At 40.9% G+C, this 18,181-nt stretch overlaps 1 protein-coding gene across 1 annotated transcript in view; it reads left to right on the forward strand.

The window, feature by feature from the left end:
- The window catches only part of BPIFC (BPI fold containing family C), a 48,517-nt gene extending 30,783 nt beyond the window's left edge, over positions 1 to 17,734 (forward strand). The window contains exons 12-18 of the mRNA XM_010970479.3: positions 538 to 591; positions 1,550 to 1,720; positions 2,322 to 2,389; positions 12,987 to 13,029; positions 14,492 to 14,555; positions 15,318 to 15,394; positions 16,219 to 17,734. Of these exons, the coding sequence (XP_010968781.1) occupies positions 538 to 591; positions 1,550 to 1,720; positions 2,322 to 2,389; positions 12,987 to 13,029; positions 14,492 to 14,555; positions 15,318 to 15,394; positions 16,219 to 16,341 (600 nt within the window). The 3' untranslated portion in view covers positions 16,342 to 17,734. The remainder of the gene's footprint in view (positions 1 to 537; positions 592 to 1,549; positions 1,721 to 2,321; positions 2,390 to 12,986; positions 13,030 to 14,491; positions 14,556 to 15,317; positions 15,395 to 16,218) is intronic.
- The last annotated feature ends 447 nt before the right edge of the window (positions 17,735 to 18,181 follow it).

Genomic DNA, 18,181 nt, shown 5'->3' on the forward strand with positions numbered 1-18,181 from the left:
CAACTTTTGCTGAGCATCCCTCATGAATCTTTTCATTCTCTGGGTCTTAATTATACAGGTAATTGTAAATCTTATGTTCGAAATACTGATGGCAACACCAGATACCATAAATGCTGAGAATTAGACACTTTTAGCTTCAGACTTGAAAACCATTCATCTGTGAAGATAAATTACTTATATAACATATGTCTCAGTAATCTCTGAAAATGAGGAAAATAACACAAGACTTACTGTTAACCACTGTAAAATGTTTACACATGGGTCATATATGTATAGCATACACTGTGTTCCCAAGGTTAAAAGGCACTTTCTGAAAAGCAGTGTAACTTCCTGTGTGACCTAGGGCAGGTCACGTCACTTCTCTCGGCCTCAGATTTCCTGTGGTTGGGCTATAAGATGATCGGTGACCTTCAAACATTAGGCATTTTGGGGGCAACAGCTTCATGATTTATAAAAACTGTAAGGAATGCTATGTTTTCCCTAAAAAGACAACCCTGCTAAAAACCTTATAGTGACATGATGATATTGATGTTTCAGATTTCCAACCATTTGATTCAAAACTCTCAAGGTCTTGGCAACGTGCTTTCCCGGGTAAGTGCACAGAGTTTGACTCCTTGATGGTGTATTTGGTTTCATTGCAGTTACTTCTGGAATACTTGTAGGTTCTTTTTTTTTTTTTTTTTAATTTTTTTTGGCAGAGTGTGAGGAGGTAATTAGGTTTATTTATTTATTTTTAGAGGAGGTACTGGGAATTGAACCCAGGACATCACGCATGCTAAGCATGCACTCTTCCACTGATCTATACCCTCCTCACTGTAGGTTCTTTATATTCCTTTTTGGTCCAAGCTGGAGTCCATATTTCCATTCTTAAAGAGTTTTTTCTTTTAATCAGAGATCCACAAATATTTACGGAACAGTACACATTACTAGTAAAGACGTTGTAAGTTCACAAAATAAATCATCTGTTCCTTCCATAAGGTTCCACCACACTTGAAATAATTAGCTTAACTGGGAAAGGAAGGAATAGTGCCCACATCTGTGACTTTAGTAAAGCAGCTGTTAGTATCATGCTGTCACAGCACCTGAGTATTAAACAGTAACTGAAAGGCTCAGGTTTGCCCTGGAGGACAAAGGTGCTCCCGTAGCATCTTGGGTTTAGAAGAAGGATCTTGAGTCAGACAGATCTAGATTTTAATCCCAGTCCTACGACTTACTCACCTGGAACCTTGAGAAAATTACTTAACCTATGACTCACTTTCTTCAGTTGTGAAATGGAATTCTGATAGAACCTGTCTCAGGGATTTTCGTGAAGATTAAATGAGATAATACTGAAAGTCCTGACATGGTGCCTGACATACTGTATGTGTTCAGTAAATGTCAGCTGTTATTATTATTATTTTGCTATTATTGGTATTATTATTAAAGAGTTTTTTTTTCTATTCTGATTGCATGATGTAAGATTTAATCACCACCAGCCACCCCAAATTTATGGTTTCCCCTCTTCAACTCATGACTCCCAATCTCTGTTTCCTTCCCTGAATGTGGGCAGATTGCAGAGCTCTACATCTTGTCCCAGCCCTTCATGGTACAGGTCATGGCAACAGAGCCTCCTGTGATCAATTTACTACCAGGTAACTTCACCCTAGACATCCCTGCCTCCATCATGATACTCACCCAGTCCAAGAACTCGACTGCTGAAACCATCGTTTCCATGGACTTTGTAAGTCTACAGGGACTGGAGGGCTCCCATGGATACCAGTCTGGTTCCTGTGGTAGACTGCCTACCAGCAGGGCCTATTAAATGTTGGGAGGGGTGGAATATGATATATCAACTAGGGGTGAGGACAGGGTTGATACTTCAGTTAGGGGTGAGGAGACAGGGTAGGTATGGGAGGCCAGTGCTCATACCCCCAAACATGTAAAATAGCTCTCCACCCTTCTCCGCTTCTTGTGTGCCCTTCCCCCTGCTTCAGTTACATTGATAACCAAATTTCCTTTTTTTCTCGAAATAAGTCAATCGAGATGGAATTCGCGTTTATTTGAGAAGACAATGACCAAATGCAACCCAGCAGAAAATGACTGGAACAATGAACATAAGCAAAATGTCACACACACACATACGCAGTACATGGAAAAGAGAGATTGGGAGGAAAGAAAACATAATTTAAAGGAGATCTTCAAACAAAAATTCTTTGTAGATAGTCAGTATCTCCTGGGATGAGAGGGAAATTGAAGTTTATGTTTCCACTGCAGGAAATTTATTAGTGGCTAAAATGGACAAATTCAGTCATCCTAATAATGAATGCTTTTGTTGTCCTCAGGTTGCTAGTACCAGTGTTGGCCTGGTTATTTTGGGACAAAGACTGATCTGCTCTTTATCTCTGAACAGGTAAGCTCAGCTTTTATGACTGTGGGATAGTAGTAATAAGTGAATCAACTAGCGACAAAGTGAACGTTAGCAATTCAAGTGAAGTTACGGTAGACAGAACGTGAAACACTAAAGCACTTCTCCTGTGATAGCCCAGGCAATTTCAAAGTATGGGCCTAACTGAAAATTGTGCTATGACGTCTTTTTCTTCCCATTAGACATTAGACAATATTCAGATAAATTTGGCAATAAAATAATTGTAAGTGTAATTCCATAATATCAATTCTCATTCTGGTGAATATAAGATAAAATTCCTCTCCAACAAATTCAGAATGGATGCTGTTGAAGAAAGAACATGAAACTTTGAAGTCACAGAATGAAATTCCAAATCCCTGCTCCCTGGTTCCAGAACCATGATCAAGTCTGTTAACCTCTTAGAACCTCAGTTTCCTTATCTATAAAATAATGAAGTGGGACAGAATCATCTGTTACCTTCAGGCTCTGACACTCTGACCCCATTACTAGAGTACAGAGTTTAACACCTTGCCCCACGGCCTGGCTGGCTCCCGCGTGCGAGCCGTGCAGTGTGAAAGGGCTTGAGCGGGTCACATACACAGATCACTGAACACTAACTGCCACTGCAAAGCCCTTTTTCCTCAGCCCTATAAAGCCAATAGTTGCAGCCATGAATCAGACTTCCTGGAGCAGGGAGGATATACAGAATGATCAGGTGGGTCAGACTAAATCTGTGAAATGAGGAAGAGGAAGCTATAAAAACAGACAAAGAAAGCAGAGTCTGAAAAGAATGGGAAACCAACAGAGGGGGTAAAGTAAGTCAATCACTGTAAGTCAACTTGATGGTTAGAAAGACCCTTGTAGAAACATGGAAAATATTTTCAATAAAGCAACATTAAGTGGAATAAGCAGAAAACAGAACTGCGTAAACACAACGGTCAGCTGTGTAAAATAGCTTTGCATCTGGACAAGGAGGTGAATTACAGATGAAGCATGGTGTCAGACTATGAGATTATGAGTCAGTTGTTTTCTTCAAATTTTGTTTATAACTGTTGTTTTCCCAATAAAGGGAACAGTAGAAACAAAAAGTAATATGGTTTCCCAGAGGTAAAAGATTTTGTGAAGGCTTTTTCCTCAATGTCACCCTGGCCTTCACAGCAGGAATGGTTTCTCCACTAAGCTCAATGGCAGTGCCCAGGGCCCGCAATACTTTAGGGGCCCATGAAAATGTTTTAATATACTTTAAAATAGGAATTTTTTAAAAATGAAAACAATCTTGACTGGATTATGCTTATCTTTATAACAATACAGTCTTCAGAGATAATCTTTAATGTTTATTTTTTAATGGAGGAAGGGCTCCTGAAGGCCTCGGGCCCCCAGAAGTCATAATGTGGCCTTCTTTCTAGAAGATCAAGGCTGATGAAATTCTGAACCTCCATGGGTAATCTTTAAGGTGGCAGATTTAATCATTGAGACGATGGAGCCAGAGAGCAGGAGATGAGGATGGAAAGGTCGGAAGGTGAGGAGCTGGCAGTAGCTGAGCAAAGCCGGGAGAGAAAGGAGAGAATTAGAACATGGTTTGCCTGAGTGGCAGGATCGTGGGTACAGGCAGGACCTCCATCTGAAGACTGAGAGGAAAGGGCTAATAGGAAAGGGGAGGTGGGAGATGTAGAGTGATGGGGAACACGGGGCAGGGCTGCTAACTGAGGCGGCAAGCTCTGAGAAGGCAGAAACATTTGCACTTGAGCAGGGGTCTGGTGTACTGGCAGGATTGGAAGAAAGGATTTAAGAAGGATGGGACTTCAGGCTGTGGCAGGCAGGTAGGAAAGAATTTAAGACATAGAGACACCAGGTTTGTTTCTCTGCTTAAATTGGGTTGACCCTTATCTCCAGCATTCCTCCTACTCAGAAACTGCACGTTCAGTGGGCATTATGTTTATATATGGGAATAACTGGAAAAATTGATGATAAATTCACATCATCCAAAGAAACATTTGAATCCATTCTCTGGCTTCCTACGGTCCACAAGTCTGCTTTGACCTTGTGAACACAAGCCTGAAATTAGGACTCCTGCCTACCTGATGTCTCCTCCAGACTCCCCTGTGAATCCCTTCAGAATCATGTGCAGGGGAGGCATCCTGCTCCCTGAGGCCTGAGTTGGGTCTCAGCAGGACCAGCTGCATAATTTGTGAGGTCCGGTGCAGACCCCTTGTTCAAAAATCATGAATTTCAAGATGGAGACAGCAGGGCATTAAACTGGGCACTGCACAGGTTGTGTGTGTTTAGTCTGAGGGTGGCTCCCACAGCAGGTGCAGCCTGCACACATCAGGCAGTGAGCAGACTCGGGGCAAGGCAGGTGGGCCTGGCATCACTCAGGCCTCAGGCAGCCAAACCTGGAAGCAAGACTGCAAAGGAGCAGAGGCTGTGTGGAAAGAGCAGCCTTAGCCTTTGGCAGCGAGAGCCGTAGCCCCGCCTCCCACACAGGCCGGGGTTGCCAACGCCTCCACTCCTGGGCTCTGCTTTTCAGGATGAGCTGGTTTGGTCTTAGGTGACAACATAGAGACACAGCAGGAAGAGGTGTAAAGTGGGTGGGGAGCCGTGAAATACCTCTGAGAAGACCCAGGGAACATAGGGTCTCCAAAGACATCTCCCCAGAACACCACAGCCTTTCTAACCATCCCCTGCCTGAGTGTGTCTCCTTCTGGAGCTGCTTAGGGCTTCTACACAGACATGAGATGCAGAAATCAGAGGCAAATCCAGGGTGGTGAGTTTAGAGAGGTGATGAGATCACTGGCTTTGGAGTCAGGCTAGCTGGTTCAGATCTCAGCCCAGATTTACTAGCTGTGATGTTTCAGACAAGTTGCTTAACTTCTCTGGGCCTCAATTTCTTTCTCTATAAAATAAGGATATAAGAAAACCTACTTCAGGAGGTTCTGAGGAATACATGAGTTAATTCATGCCAAGTGCATGTTGAGTGTTCAAGAAGTATCCACTATGGCTGTTATTTAAAATTTGGGGGCTGGCCTCAGGCAAGGGAAGGATGTGCTCAATTATACTAGATCATTTCTATTCAGAAAACACTTCACTCCTCTGTGTCCTGCCCAGTGATAACTATTAGAGAAATAGCATTTGTTCTACTTTTTATAACTACTCTTTATTAGTGAGCCTTTACTATCTGCTGGTCCTGTACCAAGCACCCCACATATATTACTTCATTTAAATCTCATAGCCCTGTATCTCCAGGATCTGACACAGTGCTCAATAAATGTCTATAGATTGAATGAATAGTCCTGGAGGTAGCTTATTATCCCTACTTTATGGTTTATAGAGGTCAAATAACTCAAGTGTTGACCAAAATAAATGGACTGCCAGATATCTCTCCAACAAAGAAGGGTTTAACTGGGATCCACAGAGAATTGCAGCTCAAGGTCTGCAGGTACAGTGAGCCACGTGCAAGTCTCCACATGGCAAGGGAAGGAGAACCCTTTTAGAGAGGGGAAAGGGAAGTTGGGCAGCTATAGTAAACCAAGAGTGCATGGCTTTTCTTTAGCTGAGTCCTTGCCAGGAAAGAGGAGGCATTTTCCTTCTTTCTGTTGGGCTCTGCTGTTATCGCAGGGTGTGAGAGTTCCCCTTTCTGGTCTCCTGACTCTATTTAATTGAGCTTTCTCTTTACTGATAACTTTTTACACAAGTCAGAGTATTGAATGGCAAAGCCAGAACTTGAACCTAAGAGACTCTTCCAAGCTGTGTGTGTTTGTGTATCTACTACTTTATACTGCCTTTGATGCGGTGAGTAGCTAAGACTTAGAAAATGAGGCTTAGATCTACAACTTACTAATATCCTTGCCTAGAGGAGGAAACCCACAAGCAGGGAGTCATGCTAAACTGAAACAGGCAGCATGTCCTTTCTCAATGTTAAGTATTGATAGGAGAAGAGAAGATAGTGGCATTGGGTGTCCTGAAATGGAAAATTCAGAGCCCTTTTCTCAATGCATGAAGGAACTGAGTGAGGGAAAGAATAAAGAAAGCAAAAGCTGGGAGTACTTGTAATAAACTTGACCTCTTTGGATCTGTCCAATTAAGAGCACAGGCTCTGGAGTCAGGCATGTCTGATTTTTAACTCTGCCTGTCATTTGCTAGTTATGTGACCTTGAGAAAGTTAATTAACCTCTCTAAGTATCAGTTTCCTCCTGAGAAAAACAGAGCACCTCTGTAGAGTGTTGTCTGGGTAGAGGTGAGAGCGTATGAAAAGCATAGCGCCCAGCACATAATCAGCACTTAAGAAATATTTGCTACTACTAGTAGTAGTATTTCATTCTCTCTCCACTGTAAGATCAAAGTTTGACCAAATAAGAGGGAGAAATTGGTCCCAAGGGACAAGGGAAGGCGGGGGGAGGGGACGGTCTTAAAAGCTGTGGAGTTGGCCCTCAAATTCATAAACCGGATCTTACAGCTGTTTCTACATTTGAAGCTTTTGTTCCAAACACAGTTCTGTTTGGAGGTAGCTCCAATCCTGGTTGATCCACGTAGTAGGCATCGTTGAGACTAATTTAGAGACCAGATTAAACAGCACTTTCCCTTTTACAGTCTTCCATACAGATGACTTAATTCTAACCTTTTTTCTTAATCGTATACAAAGCTCAGTGCAATCAAATGTTCGTTATTGTTCAGCCATTAAGAGCTTGGAAGATTCTTTTTAATATTCCCATGATTGAGGATTTGGATGCTTCCAAAATGCACCCACCCCACTACTACACATACTCACTCACACACACAAACACACACACACTCACGTGCACACACCCTACAACCCCTCCCATGCAGCACCATCAGAGAATGCAAATATAGCTGACTACAAACAGGAAGAGTCACCACCTAACTCCACTTCTCACAGCTTAGGCAGATAAGCATTTCCCAACGTGAGCCATCTGGAGAGAAACCCAGAAAGGAAAACAGGTCTGGGAAGAATGGCTTCAGTTTCCGTTGGAATGGTGCTTGGACAGGTCCGCAGAGTTAGGCTTGGCAACTGGGCTGACCTCCGTCTCCACCCTCCCTCCAGCTACTGTTGAGGCCAGGGCAGAGGAATGCCACAGCCGGGAGCCCCCATCTGAGGAAGAACCCGAATGACTTCTTCCCCTTCTTCCAGACTTGTTGGAGGCACTTCTAGACTGCAGGCGGCAATGAAGTTAAGACACTGGGGAACTCTTTCTCATCAAGAGGGTCTTTTAATTCTGGAACAGTCTCAACACGTTCTTCCAAACTTTCCATCATTGAATTAAATCCACAGCCTAGGGTTTTCTAGCTCTTCAACTTCCGGTCCTATCTTTCAAGCCAGGCAATCTTACCTCCCAAAGCTCCCCTAAAATAAACATTCTGCTTTAGCTGGCTCACCTTCAAGGTGACCTCACTTCTAATAGACACTCTCCCACCCATCCCTTATCTGCTCACTTATCCATCCATCTCTTCAGTGAGAATTTGTTGAGTGCCTGTTACGTGCTCTGCACTGTTCTTCATACAGAAAGCTGAGAGAAAGACAATGGTTTCTACCTTCCAGGTCCACAGCCTGGTGAGGGGGTAGCACTTAACATGCAGTTATAACACTGGGTGCTAAGGGACATGTAGTATACAAAGTGCTTTGCTCAAAGGGCAGTTTATTTTCCTGCCATATCACACACACACACACACACCTCCAACCCACCCTGGTCTCATCACCTTTTCACATCTTCTCAGGATCCCTGCAACAAGTAGTACATGCTGTAAACCCACAAAGAAACACCTGAATACAGGCTGCTTTGTATTGTTCTCTAATTGCTTCCTGTACACAGAGCTTCTCTCCATCCCTCATAAATATAGATATAAATAAAATTCTTCACATTGCCTAGCACATTACCAAGCATAGAAGGAGCACATGGGAACTTCTGGGCCTGCCAGTCTTTTCTCCATACTGCAGCCAGAGTGATCTTTACAAAACACTGACATCCTCCCCCTTCTTAGAAACCTTCTATAGATTCCTTTCTTTTTTGATAAATGTCAAAATTCTAACATGGCCTGAGAAACCCAGCCTGATCTGTCTCTCTAGATTCATCTCTAATGAATCTCTAATTAGGCACTCTCTCCCTAACTCTCTGTTTTCTCCAAGGGGCCTTTGCAACCTCCACCCAGACCCCTTCCCTATTCCTTCCCCATTTTGCCTTTTTAATCCTGCTCATCCTTCATATCCAAGGACATAGCCCTTCCTTGGTAACCTTCATGCATCCACCAAGTTAGATCAGGTTCCATTGTCATTTGCATCAGTGAACTTATTTCTTTCCTGTAGACTGTTATCTAACCTGTAATTAAACCTTCGTCAGTGTCGTTATTTGGATGATGTCTGCCTCCCTAGTAGGCTGTAACTTACATGGGATCAGTGGCTGTGTTTGGTTTTTCTTACAACTGTATCTCTGGTACCTGTCCTAGGGCTACCGTATATTGGATGTTCAATAGATACCTGTGGAAGGATCAATGAGTAAATGAATGAACACTAAGTGCTAAGTGTCCCATGTTCTGTACTCAGTCCTAGGAATACAAAGGGAATTAAGACTGGATCTTTACCCACAAGGAGTTTATAGTCAGAGAGCAAAGAAATAAGCAATTATTATAGGGGATTGAGTGCAGGGATTGATTTTCAGTGTCTGCCATGGCCATGGGGTTGGAGGAATGGCATTGTGAGTGCCTGTGCTTTGGTCCACTTGGCCTTCATTAAGTCATATTAGCTTTATTGACCCAGATTATGAAGGATCTTTTGCCATAATTTAAAGTTTGCACTTTAGCTCTGGTTTTCAATCAGGGCAATAAACCTTCTCCAAAACTTTAAAAAATAGATTATACTTTTTTCTTATGGTCCCAGCCTTTCTATTAATTTCCTTTTTTAAAAAACTTAATCGAAGTGTAATTGATTTACAATGTTGTATTAGCTTCTTGTGTACAGCGTAGTGATTCAGTTATATTTATATATATTCCTTTTCATATTTTTTTTATTATAGGTTATTACAAAATATTGAATTTAGGTCCCTGTGCAATACAGTTGGACCTTGTTGTTTATCTATTTTATATATAATAGTATCTGCAAATCCCAAACTCCCAATTTATCCCTCCCCACCCTTTTCCCCCCTGCTAACCATAAATTTGTTTTCTATATCTGTGAGTCTGTTTCTGTTTTACAAATAAGTTCATTTGTGTCATTTTTTAGATTCCACATATAAGTGATACCATATGGTATTTTTCTTTCTCTTTTTGAATTACTTCACTTAGTATGGAAATCTCTAAGTCCATCCATGATGCTGCAAATGGCATTATTTCATTCTTTTTTATGGCTGAGTAGTATTCCATTGTATAAATATACCACAACTTCTTTATCCAGTCATCTGTGGATGGACATTTAGGTGGTTTCCGTGATTTGACTGTTGTAAATAGTGCTGCTATGAACATTGGGGTGCATATGTCTTTTTGAATTAGAGTTTCCTCTGGTTACATGCTCAGGAGTGGGATTGCTGGGTCATATGGTAAGTCTATTTTTAGTTTTTTAAGGAATCTCCATACTGTTTTCCACAATGGCTTCACCAAATTACATTCCCACCAACAGTGGAGGAGGGTTGCCTTTCTCCACACCCTCTCCAGCATTTGTTGTTTGTGGACTTTTGAATGACGGCCATTCTGACTGGTGTAAGGTGATACCTCATTGTAGTTTTGATTTGCATTTCTCTGATGAATAACGATGTTGAACATTTTTCTTGTGCCTTTTGGCCATCTGTATGTCTTCATTGGAGAAATGTCTGTTTAGGTCTTTTAGGCTATACTTTTATATGTCTGCAAGGAAGGGCCATTTGAGCTTCCTTTCTCCCCAACTACTCTGTGGTTCTGTAATAAAAATTAGCTCTTAGTAGCAGGGCTTTAAGTAACAGGTTAGGAGCCAGGCAGAGAACAAAAGGAGTGAAGTTGGTCGCCACCTAGTGGTCTGAGTTGAGCCTGTGTATTTTTCAGAACCAGGAGAGGAAGAGTTTGTTCTTGGCTCCACCTATTTCTCTGCAGTTAGTGAGACTTGTCCATTAGTAAACTAACCTGCTAAATATGCCTAGAAACTAGGAGATAGATAGAAGTAATATGGCCTTAGTAGGAAAGGATAGTTGGTTCCTGGGAAACTCAGGTGGTCATTAAGTTACCAATCATGGCTTGGGGTTATGATGAAAGAAAAGAAAGGAAACTCACAAGTTTGTTCCACATTTATGGAAGCCGAATTTCTAAACTGCTCTAGATTGTCCATCACATCCTTGTCAGAATTAACAGCCTTTCTGGATTTTACTCTTAGCTGTCACTTTGAAGAAATCTCAAAACCTAATTCCTACTGACCTGATATTGGCTGATAATAAACTTACCTCTTCCATGAATATCTGCTCATTAAATGTAATAACAGAAAGATTCCTAGAAGAGGTAACACCTGAGTTAAGTCTTCAGCAATTAAAATGAGTTAACCAAAGAGGAAGAGGAAAGGCAATTCTAGAAGGAGGGAACAGCATGAGCAAAGCAGGGAGGCCGGAAGTATCATAAAATATGCAAAGAAATACCTCATAGTTGTGTCAAAATCTTTATGGCCTTATCCACTCTAATTTTTGGAGAATCCATCCTAAAATATATTGCATATATTCAGATGCATTCCACAGTAAATATAATTTATATTTAACTTTGAGTCATGTTGAGTTAAAGTGACTGATGGCCTTAATGTTACTTGCTGTAGACATTAATTTTAATTTTTCAGGACTTTTTGGTAATGAGTTTTGAAGCCCAAATACTTTAACCTCAGATATCTAGTACCTGATAAATACATAAAACATGGCACTAAGCAGTTCAGAGTTATCAAGTATAAAATTCAAGGTAGAGAATGAGAGAAGAGAGCAGAAAAGCAACTGGGAGCCAGGATACAAAAAGCCTCATGTGCTGTGCAAGTCACTTAGACATTATCACAGCCATTAAAGAATTTTGAACAGGAGAATGTCCTCATCAGACATGTGTGTAACCTAGCTCACTCCAGGGATAGTGTAGAGATGGATTGGAGGGAATCAAGACTGGGGACAGGGAGATCCATTGGAGGGATGAAGTGGAAGTAAGGCTCTAGACCTGGGCAGAAGTGAGCCATTGAAAGCTAAGGGGGGGAACCAAAATGAGGCAATGTCCTAGAAGAGAAGGGAGCTTTGGGATGCTATCAAGAGATCTGAGTTCCAGTCCCAAATCTGTCATTAATGTTCCCCTCTTTGGACCTCAGTTTCCCCAAGTGTAAAATGGGAGGATCCTCCCTGTTGATTACTGTTGCTTCACATTTCTCTTACTATTGCATCGAAAACCAAGTGTGTAGTATTGGGAGGAGTACCTATGGATCAGCCCTTAGAAAAATAGGGAAAGAGGCAATCTTGGCCTTTAGCTTTCTCATGAAAGCTCCCCACAGAGCATCAAGCATCAAGACAGGCTATGTTGGGGAGATGGAGGGGTTCCCTGCTACTGGGACCTACATCAAGGGTTCTGTTAGTATTTGACAAAGACTACCAAGGACATTAAGTGCTGGCCTAACTGTTAGCATTTCTTCTTGTAATAGTAATGACATTGATAGAGTGCTAAGGATTTGCTAGCCACAGTTCTAGGCATTTTATGTTCATTATTTCATTCAGTCTTCACTATGGTCTTGTAAGGTATGTACCATTCTTATTCATATTGTATAGATGAAAAATCTAAGATCCAGAGAGATTAAGTAATTCTCCATGGTAGGAAGCAGAAATGGGGTGCAAACTCAGGCACTCTGCTGAGTCTCTAGTCTTAAATAACTATGCCCTAGTGCCTTTCATGTCAGATGGCCATCATAGTTAACGTTTCCCTTATGTGTTCTGATGAGCAGCTCAAAAAAATTATACAGGTAATACAGCCTTCTGAGAGGTGTGGCCTCAACTGAGCATAGAACTTGGAGTCAAATAGAGTGAGAGTTGTCATCTGGATCTATCAGCTGCTGACTCTGTGACTTGGGAAATTTACTTCCCCTCTCTGATCATCAGTTTTTGTGTCTGCCAGAGGCGATAACAATTGCATCTATCACAGGGTCATTGTGAAGAGTAAATCTCAAAATATTTGTAAAGCTTCTAAGACAATAGATGTCCTAACAGCGTCATCACCATCATGATCATTATTGTGATATTTGTTAATAAGGGACCAGCTTGACTTGGGGAAGTTATAAGGTTGAGTTCAAAGCAGGAAGACCTAAAAACTGTTTCTTAAGAATGTTCTGCATTCCCAAATGCCAACAGTATGTATCATATAGTAAATGCACTTGGGGAACACATCCTGGTTACAAATCCAAGCTTTTTGCTATTCCTGCTCTGCTTCTGAAGCAACAAATATAGGGGTAAAGATGTAACAGAACATTACGTCCTTACAAGTTTGTGCGGCTTTTTTAAAATAACAGCTTATTGAACTGAAAAAAAAAAGTTCCCTTTCCTTTTTGTTCCTTTCTACTGATACAGTTGTTTTTCAGTCTTCCCTCCTTTAATCTTTTCCTGCTGGGTTTTGTTTTGTGTTTTCTTTTCAGATTCCGCCTCTCTTTGCCAGAGTCCAATCGCAGCAATATTGAGGTAGGAATCAGAGCTCTGAGTTTCCCGTTCAGGGAAAAATGAGAATTCTCCTATACAGTAACTGGGTGATTGTTTTCTGTGCCCTCTGAGTATGGGTTTTAACTTTAAAATTATTTATGTAGCTACTCATCCACCAACCCCATTAACTATTAAACAAAAGGGGAACTCTCCAATTCACTTTTACCTATTCAAAAAGACTTTTAAAGAAACTCAAAAGACCGTTAAGACATTGTGTAATGTTGGGAAAAAATACAGATATTTTCAAGGACATTTCATTTTTTGGATAAAAGAATCCTCTAGAGTTAAACTTAAGATTCAGACTACCAAAGGATGATGCTATATGTGAATTATTAGGCTGTGATTAGGTTTGTTCTTCGAAACCTTTCTACCTGTCTCCTAAAATTAGGTCAGGGCTGATTGTGTAGATGCCTTTGGGGAGGGGCAGCCTGGTGACCTCCTGATTAGAAAAGGTCATCCCAACGTGCACTTGGAAACCACCCCCCTAGGCATCAGGAGGATCAGCCAAATCACTAATTGGTGCCCCTACTCTTGTGCTGCTTATGTTCTAGAGCAGTGATTCTCAACAAAGGGCCAACTGAGGTCAATTTTGCTCCCCACTCCCAGGAACATTTGGCAATGTTTGAAGACATTTTTGAAAAAATGGCAATCGTATATACCAGGCATTTTTTTACATAATATTAACTTGTTTAATCCTGATAACAACCCTTTTAGATTAGTACTATTATCTTCATTTTGTAGTTGAGGACACTGAGGCACAGAGAGGTTAAGGAACTTTCCCAACATCATCCAGTAAAGTAGTAAAAACAAGAGATAAACCTAGGAAGTCACCTCTTCAGAGCCACCCTTGCTAAGCTGCTAAGAGGTTCTTATTCTTGCTAAGCAAATAGGATGGTCAAAAAATATTCATTGAATGAATTGATGTTCATTATAGTCTATTTGTTTTTAAGACCTGAATCTTCCCAAGGACCAGCACTTTGCTGAGATTATACAACTACCATAGTTTATTAAAAATAAATTGGATGTTCCAGTGATGCCATTAACTATAGAGAGTCACATAATACAAGGAAACTACTGTGGTCAGGGTTCCCAATAAATTAATGGAAGACTACTAACTGAGATATCTGTTAGTTGTTCTAGATTGTCTAACCTGGTGGATATCTAAGCTGCCATGTGGTCCCTCTGCATTTGTTGTCACCATGATCTTGTGTAGAGAGGAGCAGAAATGTCCATCCTCAAAGAGGAAAAAAGATTAGGAAACTCTGTAAAATGGTTTCCCACAAAATAGCTTTCAGTGTCTGGGAAGCTAGAACATCTCTATGGGGAGATTCTAATTATTGCTCTCAATCCTGATAAGGTCTGGGAGAGTGCATGTCCAAACCAGGTATGGTACTTTCAAAATGCCCTGATTTAGTAACTGATTCATTTTCCCTTTTCATTTTAGGTCTTGAGGTTTGAGAATATTCTGTCCTCCATTCTCCACTTTGGTGTCCTCCCACTGGCCAACGGTAAGGGACTCCTAGGAAACAATGTGACTCTGACACTGGCTAACTGTTGGGGATTGTCTGGGACTTTCCATCCTGAAGCTTATACTTTTAACGAGTAATTATGAATCCAGGCCAGAATTTACAAAGTTTGTTACCATCTACACTATGATTTCAGAATTAGATATTCCAGGTCTAAGCCTTGTTTAACAAATCTACTTAACAGACGCAGTAAGAATGGCTGGCTAACCCTGGTTGAGTTAAGGAGATTAAAACCACTCTCCTTAGACAGTCAAGTCTCCTATGGGTCAGCTAGAAATGAGATTATGCTTCCTAGAAGGTGTCTCTGTGGTTCTTATGCAAAGACCACTATCTGGACAGACATGGTTTTAATGAATGACAATCCTAGGCCTTCTCCCTACACCGCAATTATTCACAAACTGTAGCATCTTGAGTTTGGCTTGGTTAAAATATGTTTTATATTAGAGACCAAAATATTCTCAGGACCCACTAATTAAGGTATTTTCAAAGTACAAATTGGATGAGTTGCCAGCATTTTTCTGCCATCCAAATGCACATAATTGCAGGTGCATTTTTATTAAGTAGAGATTAATTAGCCATTCTGTCAGGGAGATGCTAGGGACATATCAGAGAGACTGAAAACACAGAACCAGGAAGAATAGAAAGATTAATTATAAAAAAGCTGCTTGTTAGTCTCTTCCTAAAAAGATTATCAAGTCTTCTGTGCCTGTGCCCAGTTATTTTACATCTTGTTCTATATTTTAGCAAAATTGCAGCAAGGACTTCCTCTACCCAACCCACACAAAATCTCACTCGTCAATTCAGATATTGAAGTTCTTGAGGTAAGGATTATCTTAATTGCCCCATTTCCTTTCATAGCAGAATGTGCCTCTTCCTATTTTGCTTACTTTTTGTTTTATTTTGTTCTGCTTTGTTTTTCCCCAGCCCAAGGAATTTTATAAACAAGATGTTTAGCTCTTAAAGCTCACAATTAACAATGAAAAGCACTTAAACTTGAGTTTAAAAATCAGATTAGGTCTCATTTTCCTTTATAACCAAATTTATTCAGCCCACAGCACAAGAAGATGCACTGGTGTGCTTTATTTCATTCATTCCACAAGATAACCTTTAAGGCTGGGATTCCTAGTCCCATTTTATAGATGAGGAAAGTAAGACTCAGGGAAGTAAAGTGGCTTATGTAGCTGGAAAAGGGTATAGCTGAGATCAGACTGGTTCCTCTGATTCTCTCAGCAAACTTTTGCCTGAACCAAAGACCCTACTCTGGGTTCAGGGATCTGTTGTGAGCTGTCTCCCGGTTAATCATTATTTACAAGCTTCAGAATACCTTGTTTCTTCCTTTCTGATGCTTTTTGGTTTGGGGAGATGGACATAAGATTCTGATGGAATTCTCCAATCCTATATATTACTCTGCACTCCCTCTTTGCTCCCTATGTCCCCTTCTATAATTGACTAAGTCACATAACGTGTCAGTAATCCAAAATGGCCTGTTCCTATGTCTGAGGCACTCACAAAGGGGTCAGGGTTAAGGGAGGATGTGACACAGTAGGACCTGGTAAAGAAACCATGTCCCCCTTACCTCTCAGGCAAACCCAGCATCCTATGGCTGCAAGCGCCCCAAGTTTGATGTCATCTTCTTCCTTTTCAGGATTTCCTTTTGATTTCTACCGACCTGAAGTATGAAACGTCCTTAAAGCAGCAGCCAAGTTTCCATGGTTGGGAAGGTCTGAACCTGATGAGTGGACGGTGGAGGGGGAAGCCAGCCCCTTGATTGTTTGTTTGGAGTCCACTCCAGGAAGTAAAAAGCCCTTAATCCCACAGCTCCTGTCAACCCAGAGCGGGAAAACAGTACACACTGGAATTGTAAAGCCCCTGCAAACTGCTGAAAGTTTTCTGTTTTCAAGCCCTCAGGGACAAAGAGGATGACAAACTGGGTGAAAGAGCTAAACTGGGATGTGTGTGTGTGTGTGTGTGTCCCCATCTGTGTGGAGGGTGAACACATATTTGAATGTGTGTTCATGTTTGAGGGCATGTTGTGTATTCCTGTGTCCATAAGATTCTGGGGCCAAGAGTGAGGCATATACTTCCAAGGAGGTATATGAGAAACTCTGAAGTACAGGTTTGTTATCGGTTGTTATCAGTGGAGATTCCTTCAGCCCTTTCAGCTCTCTAGGGTTCCCCTCTCCCTGCATACTTGATTTTATCTTTTATATTTACTGTTACTATCCCATGTATTTAAAATTGTTTTCTATCAATGTCAGCTTTGTCTTTTTATTTGCAAAATTTCCTGCCCCTGATTTTTTAAATAAAATAAGATAGGGGAAAAGGAAGAGAATTTAATCTCCTTAATGTTAACACAAATTGAGGTTGTACAGATTTCTAGGATTAATTTAAAGGGAATATGTTATCTCTCAAGATGTTTCCAGTGAGAAACAGGGTGATCCCAGGAAACTCTGGAAGTTGTATTACTTCTTTAAGTTTTAGGCTGTTTTCCATCCCAAATTAAGTGAAATGGCAGTGCAGAATACTAAACATAGATAATTCATAGTTGATTAATGTTGTTAGAGCACCTAATCAATGGGATAAAATTGGGACAGAAGAGATAGAAAGGGGAACTGGTATGGATAATGTAAGAAATGAACAGAAACCACAAACTTTGCTTTGTGACTGACACTGACAATCCAGTGAGTGAGTGGAAGAGCTGTTTACTGGAGGGCTTACCAAGCCCTATGCTGATTACTTCCCAAGGGTCATTTCACTGAATCCTCACAGCCACTCTGTGGAGATTTATGATCCCACTTCATAGAAGAGGAAACAAAGATTAAAAGAGATGAATCACACAAAGCTGGTAAACAGCAGAGGTACAAATTCAGTTCAAGCCTTTCTGATCCCAAAATCGCTGTTCTTCACATGAGGCAGAACCTGAGAGCAGTTAAAGCTCACTCATTACTGTGAAGAAAAGACACTGCATGTAAAAGCGCGATCATGGAGTACTTAGTCATCAAAGAGGGCTAACCTGGGAAGCCCTGACTATCTATAGGGACTGCGATTTACTTATCTTTGTATTGCTCACCTGGACATAATAGATGCCCCCATCTGTTACGTGTTAGTGGAATAAATGATAAACTGTCACGTCTCATTCTCTGGAATGCTCTTTTCTTTCTTTCTTTTTGGAATGCTTTTTTTCTGACATAAAAGTTATTTAATGTGTATCCACAAATTCATTCTGAAACATTACAAATTTTCCGTAGTGGTATTTATTTTCTTTTTCTTTTTTTTTCCGTAGTGGTATTTATTTAATCTTGTTTTCGGCTGCGGACATCTTTTTCCCCTCACGGCTAGGGGTGTAAACTACCAGCAGTTGTATTCATAAGAATAGTTGGACTTGATCCAGATTCAATGTGCTTTTCAGTGCTGAAAAGCACTTCCAAAACGATAACTAGATCATAGTTAAAACTACTGAATTTAGCTTAGCTTTAGCCTAGAAGAGAATAACTAGTAAATTTCCAAAAATGTAAACACTAGAGGCAGTCTATCTTAACGCCAAAAAGAAAAAAAAGAAAAGAAAAGAAAAGAAAAAAGCGATTTGTGCAACGAGTTTTGAGCCTCGG

Source organism: Camelus bactrianus, chromosome 12, assembly GCF_048773025.1.
Source record: "Camelus bactrianus isolate YW-2024 breed Bactrian camel chromosome 12, ASM4877302v1, whole genome shotgun sequence".
NCBI classification, from domain to species: Eukaryota; Metazoa; Chordata; class Mammalia; order Artiodactyla; family Camelidae; genus Camelus; species Camelus bactrianus.